This window comes from Taurulus bubalis (assembly GCF_910589615.1).
Source record: "Taurulus bubalis genome assembly, chromosome: 10".
Lineage (NCBI taxonomy): Eukaryota > Metazoa > Chordata > Actinopteri > Perciformes > Cottidae > Taurulus > Taurulus bubalis.
The window spans coordinates 11,653,118-11,665,837 of record NC_136598.1 but is presented as its reverse complement, the minus strand read 5'-3'; the positions used below and the strand labels follow the sequence as shown (position 1 = coordinate 11,665,837).

Here is a 12,720-nt window from a genome sequence, read left to right as displayed (position 1 = left end):
AAGCCTCGGGGAGTGGAAGAGGTTAACGTCAGACCTCCCCAAACCAGAGAGGGTTGCCAAGGGGACGACGCACCGGGGCGACGCACACGGCGGGAGGAGGGAGTTCCAGCAGCAGCAGGGACCGTCTACTAAACTCACGCTGTGCATTGAAGCCCAGAGAACATGTAGCTTTGCGGACTTTCGATGGACACATCCGCAGACTCGCGGACCTGTCGATGAGGAAGATACCCGTTCAGATTCTGCGCAGGTGAGCGTGCCTCTCGTGCACACTTCTTCAAACGGTGGTTACTATTATTAGTGGAATTCTCTCTCAAGTGTCTCCGATTAAGACAAAAAAAAATGCAATTAATTGAACCAATTTTGCATTTTGTAAAATTCCAAAGAAAATAGACATGCGCACTAATGCCGTGTTATTATTTCGGGGATTCTGTTCCCTTTCCAGTGAAGTGCCGAGCTGTCTTCTCTCTTGACCAAGGTGCCAGCCGCTGACCCCGCCAATGGAGAAATATGAAAAGCTGGCCAAAATCGGCGAGGGCTCGTACGGCGTGGTGTTCAAGTGCAGACACCGGGACACGGGCCAGATAGTGGCCATCAAGAAGTTCGTGGAATCCGAAGACGACCCCGTCATCAAGAAGATTGCATTGCGAGAAATACGCATGCTGAAGGTGAGAACCGTATCGAGTATTGGGCCCCACATCTAACACCGCGGAGTGGGCACTGTGCACGCACGCGGGTGCACATGCGCGCACGTGAGGTGCGTGTGATCTTTTGTTACATTGTGAGGTCATGCAGGTATAATTAGCTTGCACACACAACGTATAGACAGGGCAGTTTTAAGGAGCTTTACAGGCATTTCAACTTTTAGGAAAACACACTTTTAAAAAGACTGAATGAAAGAAAAGTGAACTTTTATACAAAAGTGGAAGCAATTTTGAAGACAAAGAAAAACAGACCAAAACACAAACCTTATAGTAAGCAGGCTTTAGATCCAATAGAAGTTTATTTAAGTAATTTATCCAACATTTTGGGCTGGCCTAGCACTAAAAACAGTGTCCACGGTCTCTGTCGGCCCGCAGCAGCTGAAACACGTGAATCTGGTCAACCTGCTGGAGGTCTTTAGGAGGAAAAGACGGCTCCACTTGGTGTTCGAGTTCTGCGAGCAGACGGTCCTCAATGAGCTGGACAAACACCCTCGAGGGTAGGTGGACACAAACACACACACACACACACACACACACACACACACACACACACACACACACACACACACACAGCCATGTGAGTTGTTCTGGATGACATCAGTGAGATGTTGGAGATGATGAAGGCCACATATGTAAAAAGCTGAAGACGATCCTTCCCTCTCCTCTTCTTCAGAATATGTTATCTATTTCGCTGGTATCTCTTTTTAAACATTCATGACAAAATTGCAGAGGTGTAATTTACATTCCTCATTACGTAAAAACACTTTTGAGGCACTTGTACTTTAGTCGAGTACTTTTACCCATTTCTGCTACTTCACTACATCTTAAATTGTACTTTTTACTCCGTCGCCTTTATTTCAGTAAGGTAAAAGCAGTGGCGGGCCATGTATTTTCTACCTGTGCCTTCAGTGCCGTCTCTAAAGCTGAAAAACCTAATCACCTCATTATGACGCCACAGCTACCGGTTATTATTTGTTTCGTGTAAACACATGAAGCTCTAGCGTAAGTTCAGAGAGGAAGACAACCCCCTCACGCTATAGGCTCGTGGGCCTCTCACTCGTACTGTTCCTCACCAGCAGCCCACATTCTATACCGGAGATCACCTTCAGAAGAGTCATAGACTCTATCAGCTGTTTAACAGCTGGATGTCAAAGAATACCACAACTCTCTGTGTACTTTAATCTGCAAAGGCCTGCTTAAACTGCTTTGCTCCCATAGAGACACGGGAGGAAAACATCTGATTGGATGAAACTATCCTTAAAACCAGCTGCACTGCGCTGCAGGCTGAAGGCTGCAGGCTGCAGGCTGAAGGCAGAGACACAGAGGAAGACAGTGGCAGTGCAATGAGTAAATAAGCTAATAGGGAAAAAATATTATAATACATGTAGTGTATTTGTGAAAAACAATTGAATTATAAAATAGCTATAACTTTGTGATTCTGTTTAGGCCAGCAGTGAAGGCATAGCAGGCCCTGACGGCACCACCACTGGGTGCAAGTCACTTTTCAGACACAGCGACACAAATGTATATACTTTAGTTACTTTTTATGTGTTGATTACATTTAGCTGATAATACTTCCTTTTACTTAAAGTCACGGTGTGTAGTATTTAGGGACATTTAGCGGTGAGGTCGCCAATCACAACCCACTGAATACCCCTCAGCAATATCAATACCAAGACCGTGTATTGTGAGCCGCCGAGTTCAAGACCGTGGTGATGGCGTTGGCCTTGGTCAGAGGCCGCCCTCACCGTAATAACTGTGTAGTGGCCATTTGTCCAATAAATCAAAGAAAACAAACATCAATCAAAGAACAACTGACACACCGTGGGTATGTGAATTACGGAGTCAAAAGAGTGCATTGTCCATGCAGGATTCTGCTTTTCTGATTATTCATTGAACTAAACGAAACAAGCAAACAAGCAAACATGTTGCCTCTCCTGCAGTGGTAAAAAAAAAAAAAAAGGCCTAACCCAGGTGCATGCTGGTACATATAACCCTAGGTGCCCACAGCATTACCCAATTAACAAATAAGTAAACAACCAACACCAAAAGCATAGCAAAAATTCGCAACGCTTTTAATGTGAATGCAGCATAAATAAACCTAGACAACAACAACAAATAATTAAACTAAAAACTATCAAAAGAAAAAGCTATCCTAATATATAAACAAATCTAACCTAAATAAGCAAGCAACTAGAATAATTAAACAATACTACTCGTGGTTTCGCACACTGCAACTTGCGTTCATCGCAGTTTCTCAAGCGCATGCCAAAGAACGACGGTTGCCTTCAGGTAACGTAAAAACGCTAAAGGGTCACGCTAGAGCCAGTGTTCATTTTGTCCTTTCTGGGCTACCGTAGAAACACGGCGGTGCAAAACGGCGGTGCAAAACGGCGGTGCAACATGGCGGACTGCGAGGAAGAGGACCCGCTAGATATGAATAGATTATTCTAAGATAACGAAAACACTACAATTCAAGATTCATGTGATTGTACATTAATGAAAACAAAGTTATGAACATTATATTCCATTTCCGTTAATAGGTCCTGCAGTATTTCTACATTGTGATACCCTTACTTAAGTAAAGGATCTGATTACTACTTCCACCACTGCAAAAGTGGGCCTCTCTTTACAGCTAAGCATATAACTCACTTTGTGTACTTGTATCTGTTAAGAGTACTGCTGACGAGAGGAGGGCAGCAGAAAAGTGAATTACAAAGAGGGAGTTAAGACTGTTGGCGAGAGATCTGAGAAAGCGGAGAGTGTTGGCAGCGGAGAGAGGGAGGGACGACCGAGTCTAAAGCTAAATATTTAGGGGAAATGCTTTTTCTTTTTATTCCTATCTTGGAACACTCCTCAGGCACGTCTAAAGTCACAAGAGGAGACTTTCAGTTTTTGTCATATGAACTCACACAGCAAGCCACGGCCACATTTGCTATCGGACCGTTTTTCCCACCAAGCTGCGCAGCAGAAACTCTAGCTGCTCCTGAAAACAAAGGCGCTGTTGCTGTTAGAGATAGGCCTAAGGTTACCCGGGAGACAAGACGCATTGCGTAAAGCAGCACTTCTGTTTTTTTTTAAATAATAGACAAGGAAAAGGTTTTAGTTTTGTTCCTCTTACGACGATCAATAATCCTTTGTGTGTCCTCCTCTGCAGGGTCCAGGAGGCTCAGCTGAAAAGCATCGTGTGGCAGACTCTGCAAGCAGTTAACTTTTGCCACAAGCACAATGTCAGTACATTTTCAACATGGATCTGGGTTTTGTTTTTTTCTAGTATTTAGTGTTTGATTTTGTTTGATTTGGAGTTTTTCCAGGACTGCATTAGAACAATACTTGTATGCCGTGTGTACAGCACATTGAACACATTGTTTCTGCTCCCTCTCTCTCCATGCTGGTCATGCAGCGACACATTCACAGTGTAACAACGCTTTAAAAGCTTGGGGTCAAAGTCCACAACCTCACATAGCTCCAACTGACTAAAGAGGACTAAAGTTAGTTTTTTCACAGAATGTAAAAATGAATACCCTATTTTGTCGACCATATTTTGGAACGGACAATATATATGTATATATATATATATATATATATATATATATATATATATATATATATATATATATATATATATATACACACACACACCTACCTCGCAAAAGCTCAAAAGATCTTGCAATCTTAGACGGAATTTATTTCAAACGTTATTTTCAAAGGTTTTGAAAACAAACAACAATTACCAATGAAATGAACAGTAAATATATGCAGCAAATTCTAAATAAACTAAATGATTAAATATAAGTTCAAAAAGGCTCAGACAAAAATAAACAGTTCTAAAAGGTCGTACAGATTTGTATATCTTAAATAATGAACTCATCACATACACACGTAAATAATCATCTTAATTTATTGAAATCTCTCTCTCTCTCTCTCTCTCTTTATTATATATATATATATATATATATATATATATATATATATATATATATATATATATATAAACAATGACAACAACAGCAGTAAGCATCACAGTCCCAAGAGAGTCAAGGCCCGTTCCTCATCCTCTAAAAATCATTTTTTATACATCCCATGAAAAATGGATTCACCTTGTTTAATTCCTTTATCTAAACCATTCCATATATTCACCCCACAAATTGACATTCACATGCAACCTGTGAGATCCCCCCGCCCCCCACCAACCTACCCACCCCAACAGGAACCATTTAAGCCTCGGCGAATACAATGCAGTGCTGGGTTTCAATATTGAAATGTGCACAGCTTTCTGATCTCTTGCTATTGTTCCTCCAAGTCCCTTCCTCCTCTGCCAGCCTCAATATAAGCCTCTCTCTCTCTGTCACTAAGAGACTGTGTATCACGTTGCCAAAATCCTTGATGGCGAGCGTTTGTGTTGCAGTGCATCCACCGCGATGTAAAGCCAGAAAACATCCTCCTCACCAAAACCGGAGTCATCAAGCTCTGCGACTTCGGCTTCGCCCGCATTCTGAGTAGGTTGACCCAGACAGCGAGTGCATTTAATGTCAATCTGCTTCTAATGACTTATTCAACACTAGACCTGAATGGCCTCCTAACTTTCAATGTCCCAATGAATGCATCGCATAGGAGGGCCGCTCCGCCAGTGAGGGTGTCTCTGTTTACCCTTCCTGCCTCGGGTTTCGGGTGTTATGTTCCCATACATTAACATGCAGTTGTAATCCCTTCCTCGACAACGTCCGTGTTCCTTGGTGTTCATTATTCAGCGCCTAAGTGCACGCGTGTCCCTACATGTCATCTCCGTCTGCATACTCAGCAGGACCGGAGGATGACTACACGGACTACGTGGCGACCCGCTGGTACCGGGCCCCCGAGCTGCTGGTGGGGGATACTCAGTACGGGCCCCCTGTGGACGTGTGGGCCTTGGGCTGTGTCTTCGCCGAGCTGCTCCACGGGAACCCGCTGTGGCCTGGGAAGTCCGACGTTGACCAGCTCTACCTCATCCGAAAAACTCTAGGTACATTGAGGGGCTACATTATACCGATCGCATGCAACGTTGCTTTCTCAAAAGGGTCTCTTTGGTCCTTTTTCAACCTGGACTGGACTCATTTTCCCTTGCAATGTAATCGCTCAGAGGAACTCCCAGCGTCAATGTAGTCCACTTTAAGTGCTTGTTTTCGCCACAGACAGGCTCAGATTTTTGTTAGAAGAAATAAAACCTGTTTCTTTAGCTTTCTCTTGATCCGGTCGGTTAGTTAGTGTGCGTCTCGCTCTGAGAAGTCTCCTTCTGAAATCGCACTTTGAAAATCTTCTCGATATCTATTCTTCTGTACTCCGACACAACACACTCTGACAAAGCTTGCCCTCCTCTCTGACTCTCACTAATATTTCCACTGTTTTCTACTGGCATCAAGTTACATAACACAATAACAAAAGGGACCGGTTATCCTTTAACAGTTCCCACAATCAGCAGATGGATTTAAGAGCAGTTCATTTGTTTTAATTCATCATAAAATCACATATCTTCTATCCCAGTCTTGTGGTTGGTTTGCTTTCACACTGAAAGAAACCACACCAGTTAGCTTGAAAGCAGACTTTTCAAGCTTGGTTTGGTAATTTGCCCGTTAAAACAACCTGAAGAAACGTTTACTGAAAAGGAAACTTGGACTTTGTATTTCCTTCCTACTTTGCTCTCGTGGGTTCGTTGAACCAGTATAAAAAGCAGGCCTTGCTCTTTTATTTTGAAGGAGATAGTTAGTTATACATGTATTCCTTTGAGTCTTAAGGTTTGCAAACCATTTACCACACACACAGGTGTTTTTCCAATTCAGATTTTTAGTGACATCGTTTCCCTCACAGAGATTGAAAATGGCAGTCCGATGTATGTTACAGAAGATATAGAAATAAAAGAATATGTAATTAATAATTAAAGACTAAAACCAAAACAAATCACCAGGGACAAATCACATTTTTTATATCAAAGTGAAGTAAATGCTTGAACTGAAAATCTAATATACTGTATGCTTGAAGTGATAGGGAACTATTTTTTACCACACACACACACAATGAATTTGATGCTCTCCTCTCTGACCCCAGGTGACCTGATCCCTCGCCACCAGCAGGTCTTCCGCTCCAACGTTTTCTTCAGTGGAGTCAGTATTCCTGAACCCGACACGACGGTACAAACCCGGCTGCCACATGTTCTTAACAGAGAGCCGATGAAGCGTGGTTGATGTTCTTACTTCCCCATATATTTTTGCTCCCAGGAGCCTTTGGAAAAGCGCTTCCATGGCATTCCTCCTCACGCCCTCCACGTTATGAAGGTACGTTGTGTTCATGAGTGACAAAGCCTGGCTCATATATACGGCGCATGGCCGACAACTCCATGTAAATCTATGCATCTTCGCGTGAGCAGTCGTGCCTGGTGATGGACCCCTCGCTCCGGCTGTCCTGTGAAGAGCTGCTGGAGCTGCCGTACTTCCAGGAGGAAGGAGCCAACTGGGGCCGCGAGGGTGAGCGCCCGGGACGACGACACGACAAGGGCTCCCGCCGCAGACAGCCGGGGGTAAGCGCCCCAAAAAAGTCCTGTGACCCTTAAACGTACATGCTGTGAATGCTGTAGAGTGCCAGCTTTTCTCACCGACACAGTCAGACGGTCACCCAAAATCTTTTCAACTTGTATGAATTCAAAAATAACTACATGTCAACTCTCTCTCTCTCTCTCTCTCTCTCTCTCTCTCTTTAGGCTCAGTACCTGCCTCAGTTACCAAACAGCAACATCTCACCAGCACCGGATGTTAAGAAACAGGTGAAGCATAAATATCACCTGCCCAACATTTAACAAAAGAGAGAGAGAGAGAGAGAGAGAGAGAGAGAGAGAGAGAGAGAGAGAGAGAGAGAGAGAGAGAGAGAGAGAGAATCAAGGGCGCAGAGATATGGGAATTAAATGGAAAATGGTCAGGCAGAAAGAGGTATGATGGAGGACAAGTGACAGGATAAGCAAGGGGAGAACCCTTGCTTAGAGAGAGAGAGAGAGAGAGAGAGAGACTCTGACTTGTGCTATGTTTTTGCGCAATCATTTGAATAATATCCTTGGTGTGACGGTGAAAAAGTGTATTTTAACTTGTCATGTTTGTTGACATTGTCAAAAAAAACAGCAAGTGTCCGGTATTCATGTCTTTATAAAAATATGTTAAACAGATTATGAAAGTCACCAGTGTAAAAGTGTAAAACTATGTTTTTTTGTTTGTGGTGCTGTCAATGACAATAACTGAAGAGGTTACTACATGTTCGGATGAATCCATTGAACAAGCTGGTCAGTCAACACTAATTTTCTTCTCATGTTTATTTCCTGATTTTTATTATGAACAAATACAGAATTAACAAAAGTGTTTGTTAGTTTATGGTTAAAGTAAACATATTGTAAATTTGTGTACATTATATATATATATATATATATATATATATATATATATATATATATATATATATATATATATATATATATATATTCATAAATAATTATGTTTATGTTTTTATCATGTGATTCATAATTCCCCCCCCCCCCCAAAAAAAGTGAAGAAACCTAATTAACAAATGGCCAAAACAACTCTTACAATACAAGAAGAAGCTGTTCAGATCAAGATGTGTCAACACATGGAAAATGATTGTGAGGCTGTTCACTGTTGTGAAGTGCCCTCTTGTGGCGAAATGGGCCACAAGTCAGCGGAACAGAGTGCAAAATGGACTTTACTGCATCAAAGTGGTGTGAGTTGAGGGCATCTCTGAACGCGGTTTTGTCAGGCGAGCAGTCGTGCTTCAGACCTCAGTGGGCCCAGATCCCAGGACCCTTTGGCAGCAGGCAAATGCTCTTTCTGGGAGGCAGGCGGAACAGCGGACTTAAAGGCTTTGAATCCTGGGTCGGCTCCTCTCCCCACAGCCCCCCACACTGGTTTGATGACATTCATGCCCAATAACCCTTGGTGGGGGACCCATACAGTCATCATAAACAATGACTCAACTCTGTGGAACATTTCTTTCTTCAGAGAACCAGCTTGCAGGCCGAGTATCATCTGGTCTCTCAGTGTGTGCTGCATATGAGCTGAACTCTCTAAAGCATGACATAGGAAATACATGTTTTGTTCCCCTGTGAATCCTTGAGCCCTAAGAAGAGCTTTCATCCTACTTTCCAAATCTACATAATGCTTTACATTTACATTTTTTGGGGCCAATAGGACCCCCATATACCATGGCCACATCATACCAGGGGCCTGTATGCTAGCTGCTGCTTAGTCATCCATATTCAATTAGACGTGTTCAAGAACTGGAGAATTCTGCCGACGCCAAAAATAAGACTATTACTTTTCAGACCCCAGACTTGAGACACACACTTTTTATATTTAAAAGAAGCAGCAGCAAATAAACAGTCTCTTTTACCCAGAAATACACTACCGCTGGCATGAGGAAGGGAATGAGGGGAGAGAATCTGAACTGTTACACGTACAAGGAATTTTACTTGGTGAAGGGTGCATAACAATAAACCAAAAACAAATTGTAATGAGACATCATTTCAAAATAGAAAAAAAATGCTATAAAAACATGGTAAACAAACAAATAACAGTACATTAAAAGTGTATTATCAAATTGGAAAACAAGATGTGCAAGAGTGTATAACAGTGGCCATTTTTCTGGGGGTGTAAGTGGCAAGAGTCAGTGGGGGTCCCGGCTTTATTGATAAACCAAACTGCAGATGGAATGAAACAGTTTTTGTGGTGTGAGGTCTTGTCCAGAAAGCATTGCACCTCATGGATAACTGCATCTGTAAAGGGGAGGGACTTCCTGTTCTCCATGCTGGGACTACAGCCTTGTCTAATCACACTGTCAATCTCCTTCTGCATTTTCTCTGTACAAAACAAAAAAAGACATTGTATGTAGAACTGGTTCAGTAAGATGATGGTGTCCTCCCTTCAGTTACCTACCCTGTATGTTTGGGTATTTGATCAGCACACTGAGGGCATATATGAGGGTGGAGCTGGTGGTTTCCGTTCCTGCCAGGAAGAGGTTCAACACTGTGGAGACCAAGTTTTGAGAACTGGCTCATCTCGAACGAGCCTATTTATTTAACTAAAATGTGCGTCACATCCTGTCACGGAGCTGTCAAGCCCCTTTCCCTGCAGGTGGCTACTCGTGATTCAGAGCCCCGCCCTCGCTAAATTATCAACGGATAAATAAATAAAAAAGAAAAGTCACGGAGGAAAGTGGAGCATTTAATTCTGCGTGGACGTATTCATTTGCTTTCATTGCCTACGATGCTGCTGACCTGTCTGCTTTTTATGTGGCCAGAAGCTGTGATATCAAATAGCTTTTTTTTAGCTCAGACACATTTTTTTGTGTGGAAAAAAGGGCAAAATGGCTCTTTGGATCGGAAAGGTTGCTGACCCCTGGACTAAATGAATGTGTGCTCTCAGTCATCCTTCTCAAATCACAGGATAAGGTCTCACCTTGAGAATACATTGAAAAGGAGCATTTCTGTCCAGTTGCGGCAGGTTTCCTATGAGAGGAAATGCAAAGGGTCCTGGGGGCAACAGATACTTCCTACTGTTTTTGACGCTAAACAACCACAGCAGAGCTAAGATCAGCCCCGCCAGGATCCCTATCGCAGACAAGTCCATAACTCTCCTTTTGTTTTGTCTTCCCAACTCTTCGCTGGTCGGTAGATCTCTCCTATGTCTGAATGGGTGTTTCTTTTTGTTGGGTGTGTATATTTGTGCCTGCATTGGGACATAGGTGAGTCATGTGACTCGCTGGGTTTTACTGCACCTGTTTTTTTTTCTTTTTATTGGCTTGGAGCCAGAGAGAAGCACACACAAATCTGACTTTAATAATATAGGCTATAACATGTAATTTGCTTCCTCTCTTGTCCCCAAGATTATTTTTAAAGAAATTGACAGGAAGGAATAAAAGTGTATATCTTTTAAAGTTAATTTGAAAACCCAGAAGAGTTGAGGTTTACATGTTGAAAATTGTTTTTAAAGTGAGAAACCAGGAGGTGAGTGAGAAACCAGGAGGCCAACAAGAGGCCAGCAGTAGTGGATGGATTAACTTGCTTTATTTGATGTTTGGAAATACATTATATGACTGCCCAGTAGCTCCAGTCATTATGGTACATAAAAAATTAAACCTGGTGCCACAAAATCCTAACAGTAGTCAAATACACCTCCAAACAAAGTGGAAATATGTATCACTGAAACAGCCTTTTCTAAGCCAATAAACGTATACATTGATCATTGAGATGTACCATGCACGCTGCACTCAGGTCAAGAATGTCATTAACTTCAAATACCATATACTGAATCTTAGTAAGTCAGGTGAGTGGAGCTTCAGCATGTTAAAAGGTTATGGAACATATTATATTTAGCATGCCATCAGAAAAAGATGAGAATGAATAGAAGCAACAAAGCTCTCACACATATTTTTTCCAGATATTATTAGAAATGTATCAAACACACTAGTAAAAATAAGAGGTGAGGTGTTGAAATGAAGAGTGGGTCTGCATCTGCAGTGTGACCACATGGCCGGGACTCTGCGTCGCGGCACACCAGCACGGCCAGCGGTTTCGCGACTGGGAGTTTACGCCGTGGACCTCTCATGAAGTGGCAGGCGAAGGGATGCTGGCCCACAGCCCTCACCTCAAAACCAATATCTGCTAAGTACACTTTGATGGTGGAGAAAGCCTTCCCTTTGTCCACCATGTCTTGTAAGAAAGCCTAGATAACAGCCACGAACAAACCATGAAACCGCCTGAACATTTGACTACCATTTCTAAAAACTGTACCATTTGCTTTCATAAAGGGACCTCTTTTCGAGGCCCTGGCATTCTGGATGGTCTCAATTACGCTCAGAGGGAGGCCCACAGTCCTCATATTGAACCACTCACGGGCCAGGCCCACAGAGCCAGTCAGGAGCCATAGCTCCCAGTAAAGTAAGTAAGTTCTCAGCTTGGTATGCCATTAGGAGAGAGGCATGGAGGGCTCTGTATGCCTTGTCTGTCAGGCTGAACGGGAAACGTTTTTTTCTATTTGTGTCTCTGATATTTCTCTTTTCAGTGTTAGAGCGTGGAGATGTAATTGGGTTGCAGGCAATCTCAGTTTCAGTTGGCACGGAGATTGCAAAGTCCTTGAAACTTGGAAATGTCTGTATGAGGAGGTGTTGCAGTACGTGATAGAGGGACTGTGGTCACAGGCTCATTCTTAGCCTCTTTATTTATTTATTTGTTAGTGCAGGGTTCTGTGCACGCCCAGAGGACCTTCAGGTTGGTCATCATCTTTTTCAAGATCATCTTAAGTCAGTCAGACTTTGTTCTTTTGCCTCAATTAAGTCCTTTAGACATGCTCTCTCTGATACATCCATCAGTGAGTGGAGCTCATTCTGTAAATCTTGAAGTATGTGTTGGGGACCAGCAATTTGTTCCTTAGTCTCCTTGACGCTACCCGACTCTGACATTTTAAACTTAATTAGACTAAATTATTTAGTCAATAAAAGAAACTTTAATCAACTTTGATCAAACCCTTGCAATAAGATAGATCAACAGTAGAAAGCAACACAGTTGCGTTCATGCGCAGATATTCAAATTATAAATAAAGTACCGTATTAATACAAAAAAACTGAATTAGTACAAAAATAAGTCTTAGCTTATGGTTAAAATTACATGTTGTAAAAAATAATTACTGAATACATAATACAGTTCCACATATAATGCGATATACCAGAGGTGTTAGTTCCTGGGTCTTATCGAGGTTTAATAAAAACCTGCCATTACAGTGATCAGAGCCTCAGTGTTGACAACAATCCCACTAATTACTGTTGCGCCCACAGTGGAACAAGCATCAACACACTGACAGCCCTCCAGTTGGCCTCCAGATGATTGATGGAATTTAGACAAAACATTCAGTATTTGTTTCAGATCAATTCGTAAAAAAAAAAAAAAATGTAAACGTGCGATTCATACATTACATTATACTTTGAACCAATAGAA

The 12,720-nt window shown here is 42.3% G+C and overlaps 1 protein-coding gene across 2 annotated transcripts; it reads left to right on the top strand.

Moving 5' to 3' along the window:
- Positions 1-497: 497 nt before the first annotated feature.
- LOC306742218 (cyclin-dependent kinase-like 1) lies at positions 498-11,509 on the top strand (the record flags this gene model as incomplete). 2 transcript variants are annotated; one of them, XM_079224560.1, is made up of 10 exons in its annotated part: positions 498-665; positions 1,077-1,198; positions 3,859-3,931; positions 5,110-5,200; positions 5,503-5,703; positions 6,783-6,865; positions 6,953-7,009; positions 7,102-7,251; positions 7,432-7,494; positions 11,248-11,509. In XM_079224560.1, 10 exons carry the CDS (start codon positions 498-500, stop codon positions 11,335-11,337), a joined length of 1,098 nt encoding a protein of 365 aa, XP_079080686.1. The 2 variants fall into 2 exon arrangements, with proteins under 2 accessions (XP_079080686.1, XP_079080687.1); XM_079224561.1 differs by lacking the exon at positions 11,248-11,509 and having other exon boundaries at positions 7,099-7,251; positions 7,432-7,527.
- Positions 11,510-12,720: the final 1,211 nt, after the last annotated feature.